General features: G+C 40.0%; 1 protein-coding gene across 4 annotated transcripts in view; it reads left to right on the forward strand.

Moving 5' to 3' along the window:
* The window catches only part of PTPN11 (protein tyrosine phosphatase non-receptor type 11), a 68076-nt gene extending 61297 nt beyond the window's left edge, over positions 1 to 6779 (forward strand). For all 4 annotated transcript variants that reach the window (XM_033097651.1, XM_033097653.1, XM_033097652.1 and 1 more), the window contains exons 14-16: positions 3444 to 3556; positions 5363 to 5464; positions 6210 to 6779. In XM_033097651.1, coding sequence (XP_032953542.1) covers positions 3444 to 3556; positions 5363 to 5432 — 183 coding nt within the window. In that variant the 3' untranslated portion in view covers positions 5433 to 5464; positions 6210 to 6779. The remainder of the gene's footprint in view (positions 1 to 3443; positions 3557 to 5362; positions 5465 to 6209) is intronic.
* The last annotated feature ends 453 nt before the right edge of the window (positions 6780 to 7232 follow it).

Raw genomic sequence — 7232 nt, forward strand, 5'->3', positions numbered from 1 at the left:
GTCAGGTTTTTTCTGTAAAGAGTCAGACAGTGAATCTTACAGGCTTTGTAGGTTGCATAAGGTCTCTGTTGCATATCTTTTTTTTTTCTTACAACCCTTTAAAAACTATTAAACTTGTAAGATAAACAACTGTTCTTATCTCACAGCATTATGAAAAGGCCTCAGATTAGATTTATCCCACAGGCCATTAGTTTGCCAACCCCTGTTTTGAGACCATGGCATAGAAATTGCACACTTCCTCATCTGTAAAATAGGATTAATAATAGTATCTCTTTCAAAAGGTTGTTATGAGGATTAAAATGAGATAATATATTCAAAATAGTGCCGGCACAAAATAAGTGCTTAGAAAATGTTAACTGGTATTATTATAATAATTGACATTTAACTCCATTTGTGAAAGACAGCACATTTTTCTTTTACCTCCTGAGTTTTGACATGGTTTATAACATTTATACTTATAATTGCCACAGTTGTTTAGTGTTAGCACAGTATATAAATCAAAGCTCTAGTCCTTTTATCATGATTTTTATTTCTCTGAATTCCTTATTTTGATTTTGGTTTAGTGTATCTGTTGACTAGATTTTGTTATCTAGTGGTTGTTTTAAAAAGATACTGTATTCCAAGTTTTTGCATGCTTGAAAATGTCTGAGTATTGATTTTATATCTAAAGGATAGCTTAGCAGGGTATAAGATTCTTGGATATAATCTGTAAGATTCAGGGTATAATCTTCCCCCCTCCTACCCCAAGATTTTTTAGAATTATATGGCTATATTCTATATTATATAAGTCTAAAGTCCATTCAGTTGTCCCACTTTATATGTGACTGACTTTTTCCACCTGGAGATCCAATCCAGGCAGATTCTTTATGGTTGATGTTTTGGGAGATTGTGAAGTTTTTCCTGTGTTATATGTCCTTTTAAAATGCAGGTTCAGTTTTTTTCTGTTTGTTTTAAATTTCAGGAACATTTTCTTGCATTATGTGTTAGAATATTTTTTCTGTTCTATTTGTTCCTGTCTTCAAGAATTCCCCTATGTATACCAAATCTCTCATTTGCTTTTTCCATCATTTTTATGTATTTTATTAATAGTTTTTTAGTATGTTTTCACTAACTTGTCTACAATGTCTCATTCTATGTTTTTAGTTATTTTTTACTGCCTTTAATTGGATTCGAATTTCTAATATTTGTTTTTTTTCTTCTTCTGTTTCTGTTGCTTTGCCAGTTTTCTTTTCATTGCCTCTGTTATCTTATAATCTCTTAAGAAAGCACATGTCTGTAAAGTTCGATATTAATGTAGAACTATCTGTCTTTATCTCTCCTTTCTTCGTTTAGTTTCTTTTGTGAGGTGTTTTCTCCATCTGCCCTTTGCTTATTGTCCTCATTCTCCCTTTTGTACCTTTCCCCATCCCCCATTTATATAGGTCCTGTGCTGACCCTTCCATTATTGAATAGGTCCAGAGTGAGGGGAGGTGGGTGTCTGAGGAGGTACATGGCTTTGATTTGCGTTTTGTCTCAGATGCCCTGTCACCTTTGCCCTGAGAACACATTCATGTGTTGGTGTTCAGGGGCCAGTGTGACTCCTGGCAAAGCCTGTGTAGCCAGAGGGTTAATAATTCTCCCTCCTAGCCCTGCCCACTTCCAGTCTGCCTCAGCTAGGAGGATGGTGGTGGACAGCAGGACAGCAGAACAGCTCTCTCATGGGCTTTCCTCACCTCTTCTGGGCCTGCTGCTCCCCCCTGGCGTTTTGCTTCTGTGACAGGGACATTCAGGGGTTTCTTTGTCCTGCTGCAGTTTGAGTGGATGTGTGTCAGTTCTCAGCTTCCTCCTGATTGGACCCCAGCTTTCACAGTATTACAGCTAAGATGCTTCAGAGTTTGTAGATTGCAGTTGTAACATTATTTTATGTGTAGTAAGATTTTTCACTTTATATTAACTGTTGTTTTTGGTGAGAAGAAATAAACTTCAGTAGGTTTAATTTTTTTTTTTATGCTTTATCTTTCATTTTGAAAAATTAAAAAAAAACAGTACCTCCCCTGTAATTGACCATGTGGTTCCATCACATTTCTTTCAAGTCTGTTTTCTTTCATAAAAGCAACAAAGTGTAGTAGGTTCAGATGAGGTTCCCTTTACTCACCACCCCCAGGTTCACCCCTCATCCCCATCCTTGGAACCCCAGGCAATCACTAGCCTTGCAGTCTCTTTATATTTTAAAATACAAGTACAGATATCCATACACAATATATAACATTGTTTTCTATGTTTAGGATGTTTAGCCAAATGGTATCACGCTGTTTTATCATTTTGCAGTTTGTGTTTTTCCAGTTAATATTGTTTATGACATCTGTTTTGGTGCGTACACACACACAGACACACACACACATACAGTTTTTGTTGTTCCTCTTCACTGTTGCGTTTTATTTCAAAAGAATACATCGCATTCATTTGTCCTCTTGATGGCCATTATTAGGCTAGCGTGTCCCTGGACATCTGTACACCGCTCTTTTAGGCTTACGTGCATGACTTTGTCAAAAAGCAAATGTTCATGGCTGTAGGATATAATGCCTTTTCATTATTACTAGATACTAACTAGTTAGGACTGCCGGTACTGACTAATTGCAGACCCACGTGGTGGTATCCATTTACCCTCTTACCTGCAGTAAATGAAAGTCCCCCACTTGTATGTCTGTATTAGTTTTGGGTACCCATTCTAATAGGTGCTGTTTCCTGAGTAACTCTGAAGTGAATGCAATGTTGTTATAATGATGGCAGCTGGATGGATTGGATTTCCCGCATTGGTTATTTCTGGGTCAATTTAGGAGTAGAGAAAAGTGATAAATCATCTAACAGGAGTCCTACCAAATGTAGTTCAGTTTGCATCTGAGATGCGATTACATTCTATTAGATTTCTTTGCCCCTCCCACCCCCCTACCCCGAGTACCTAGAGCTGAAAATAAAGTTTTAAAGGTGCTAGGGTCTTTTTTGGGGTGAGATGGGGGTGTCAGGGGAGATATGATAAAGTGTATTATTATTTCTGATAAGAGCACTACCGTCTTCGTGCCTGTGTGCCGTTTTTCACTTGGAGCGAATGTATTTATGGAACTCTTTTCCCAGTTGTTTACCTGAAAATTATTACATATGTTGCAAGTGAACTGTGAAATGATTAGATGCTAATGTGGCAAAGAAAGTGTGATTTCTCTCTTAGCCCAGAAACAGGTACATTTAGTTTAATACAGTAAATTGTTCATGCATGACTCTCCATGCTTACGAATTGTATGGTTCAAAAGTAGTTTTCGCCCATATGAGGAGGTGGTCAGTATTTTAGTGTTAAATCAGGGTCCAATCTCTCTATCTCTCTCTCTCTCTCTAGTGAAATGCTTTTTTTTGACTCTTTTATTCCTTTGAAAAAGTCACAGTTCCTCATATATGCAATCTTCATCTTTCAGAAAAGCAAGAGGAAAGGGCACGAATATACAAATATTAAGTATTCCCTAACGGACCAGACAAGTGGAGATCAGAGTCCCCTCCCGCCTTGTACCCCAACACCGTCCTGTGCAGAGTAAGTAGTAATGAAGGAAGTTCTTTTTACCTGAACATACTCCTCTAGAAAAGCTTAAAAAACAAGTCTTTGTAGCACACACCTTTCATTGGTGCACATAATTGTCTCCCAACTGATGAGGGAGTGTATCCGTGGCTATCTAAACTAAATTTTAATTTACTTACACGGAAAGCCAATTGCTACAAGCAGTATGAGGCTATACGTATATCAAGTGGTGGTTCTCAAAGAGGAATCTTCGTTTTTCTTTCAATGGGGTAGGGTTTGTGGCAGAGGTAGATGACCCCCTTTTGAGGTGTTAAGACTCTTTGCTAAGTAAAAGTAAATAAATTGACCATTAATGTGTCAGCGCAGTCACGGTCTACGAGTTTCCCACAGTCAACAGAAATCTACTTTGGGGTTTAAACTAGGAGCCAACAAATTACAGCCCCCTAGGCCAAGTCCTGGCCGCAGCCTGTTTTTGTGCAGCTCACAAATGGTTTTTAAAGGGTTATTAAACACACACACACGCACGCACGCACGCATGCACGCACACACGAAGAGTAACATATGACAGAGACTATGTACGGCCTGCAGAGACTAAATTACTTACCCTGTGGTTCTTTATAGAAAAACTTTGCTGATTCTTTGTTTAAACTACAATGTGATAGGAAAAACATTTGTTAAATCAATTATGTGAATGGCAATTGTAAGTCATTTTTTATATGTTCTAAAGTCATTCTGTGGTATAACATTTGTTCCCCCCCCCGCCCCCAACAATCTTATCTCTGTTTGCTTCTGCTGTGGATTTTTACACCCCTCCTGACTTTAATACTCTATATAAACATTTTAGATAGCATATATGAGGCTTGTATTTATAATTGCTTTCTATTTAACATTGCAATGGAATTACATAACAAAAGTGTTCTCTCCATCAAGCTGCCTCTTCCTCTTCTGCCTGCTTTTTTTCTTTCCCAGTGGACTGACAGGGAAAGTTGATATTTTAAATTGCTATCCGCAGTAATTTGCAGTGGAACCAGCTCGTCTGGGTCCTTGCCAGAAGGCTTTCCCCACATGTTGGCACAACAGCATCAGCTCTAACGACTCCCTTGTTACCCGTGCGCCTGTGACTAACAGCTTCTCTGCCTCTCTGTTCCCGTCAGCCCCCTTGTAGGGTGCAGACACAGGATACGCTGGACCCCCAGCCCCTTTTGCTTGTTTCTCTTCGCTCCTCTCAGGCTGGCACCCACAGCTGCTGGGTTCCTTGTTCTCCCAGACTGCTGTGCTCTCTACTCCCTCCCTGTGCAGCAGACAGAGTCTGGGCTCTGATGCACTGACCCTCCATCCCAGGGCTCTAAAGCCACCTTGAGCTTCACGTTCCCTGGTCCCCTTTACGTGGCTGGCTTCAGGGCCTGACCTGCTCCTAGATACTTTCCCTTCTTAGAGCCCTTGCCCATGCAGATGTTTCTGCTTGAAATGAATACTGTTCCTTTCTATATGTACATGTCCCCCCCTCCTTCAAGGTGTCACTCAGAAGTCGCATCGTACAGGCCTCCCTTGCTCTGCCCACCTGGAAAACAACTCGTTTTCCTCTAAATCCCAGAGAGCAGAGGGGCCCAAGGATCTACTTTCACTGTTAGCTTCACAATTACGTTGCTGTAGGTTTATGTCTTATATCCTGTCGTAGAATGCCAGCTCCTGGGGCAGAAACTATGTCTGCACCATAGCTGGTCCCCAAAGAATATATGTAGTATGTGCCTTACAGATACATAAGCTTAAGCAGCATGGCCTGCATTTTTGTTAACATCCTCTTCCTTCTTTTCTTTTCAGAATGAGAGAAGATAATGCTCGAGTCTATGAAAACGTGGGTCTGATGCAGCAGCAGAAAAGTTTCAGATGAGAAGACCCACAGAGACCTCGACACAGAAATAGGTATTTAAGTGGAAGTTCTGTATCGGTTAATTTTTTACAGCATTTGTGGCATTTTTAAGCAGGCCCATAATTTGTGAGTGTTTCAGCAAAATGTATCGTAATTGAGTTTTACAAATCAGCTTCCTTTTCCCTCTCTCTAAACTTCTTTTTTCCAAGCTGGATTTATTTTACAGTTCATTAAGCATCAAAACCAAATGAAGCATTAACTGTGAAGGGCAAAGTTAGCACTTGTTGTAGAGAAATAGTTGATATTGGTGATAGAACACCAGATATCCCCATTCCTGCAATTTTTATTAGAATTGGTTAACCCAGGCTGTGCTGGGAGATGGTCTGTAGGGACCCGGGAAACATGGAAGCACAGCACTGGATGGTTGGAGTCAGGATGCGTGAGTTCTCATCCCAGGTGGCCTCTGACTGGCTATGTGACACGGCATTGACAACCCGAGCCTCCAACAGGCTCCACTCCACATTTCTTCCAGCTCTATTGCTAGAAATTCATCTCCTTTGTACATCTCCTCCCTTTGTACATCATCTCCCTGAAGATGTAATCATCTTCTTAGACAGTGACCCATGTGTGATTATGTTTTAATGATAAGTTAGAAACTCATAGCTTCAGCATGTCGTGTTGAAATTCTCATTCCAGTTAGTATATTTAAAAGCTTTAAATCTACTTAAAAATGGTTTAAAGCCTTGTCAAACTTTTAGACGTGTACTCCTTAAAAATTCTAATGTATTTCTTTCTCAGATGTGGACTTCACCCTCTCCAGAAAAAGATCAAGAACAGATGCAAGAAAGTTTAGGTGAAGAATGAACTTGAATTTGGAAGGCTTGCGTTGTGGTTAACTGACTACCTTTGGATAAGCAAAATTTGAAACCATTTAAAGACCACTGTATTCTAACTCAACAATACCCGATTTCCAGTTACTCATTTCCTCAGATAAGAAGAAATCATCTCTACAATGTACACAGTGTTATATTTTATAGAATTTTATTTTCAATTGAGGAAGCAGTTAAAGTGTGCTCCATATTTTACAGAGGGTGGTGATTCAAATTCTAGCATGTTTTTCTTTTTATAACCTTAACAAATCTAATGTTTTTCTCTCTTTGTGGGGGATGATAGGGCACTTGTTAGAGGAAAAACGGGGAAAATTAAGTGACCACATCCTTCAGAACAATTTCATTTCTCATCCCGTATCCAGTAGTGGATAATTCATTTTGATGGCCTCTTTTTTTTGGCTAAATGATAATGAAGTCAGTGCCCCAGACTGTCAGAAGTTGACCATCTTCCTTTGCATTGCCATTAAAAAATCATGGGAACTTCGGAGAAAAGGCATGTTTTCTTCTTAGCAGATGGTCAGTTGCCAATCAGCCTGTTGACCGAGAAGGTTGTGGTGGGAAAATGTTTGCCATATTTTCTTGTCATTTGAATAACTGTCTTGTATTTAGAAAAAAAGGACATCTGTGGATAACCAGTATTTTGGTTATCAATTGCTGCTGACAAACCATCCCCAAACATAGTGGCTTAAAATGACAATTCTCTTTTTCTTCTTTCCCCACTATTCTTCTACCTGGGCTGGGCTCAGCTGAGCTGTTCCTCTGCTTGTCTTGCTGGTGTCACTTACCGGTGTCACTCTTGCTGGTCGGCAGCTTGGCTGAGACGCTGGGATGGCTGAGCCTCTCTCTCTGCATGGGGTCCTCAGGTCTCCTCCTTTGTGTGATCTCTCCAAGTGGCCTCACCAGCAGGGTACGTTACCCCTCACATGGCAGC

Source organism: Rhinolophus ferrumequinum, chromosome 25, assembly GCF_004115265.2.
Source record: "Rhinolophus ferrumequinum isolate MPI-CBG mRhiFer1 chromosome 25, mRhiFer1_v1.p, whole genome shotgun sequence".
NCBI lineage: Eukaryota > Metazoa > Chordata > Mammalia > Chiroptera > Rhinolophidae > Rhinolophus > Rhinolophus ferrumequinum.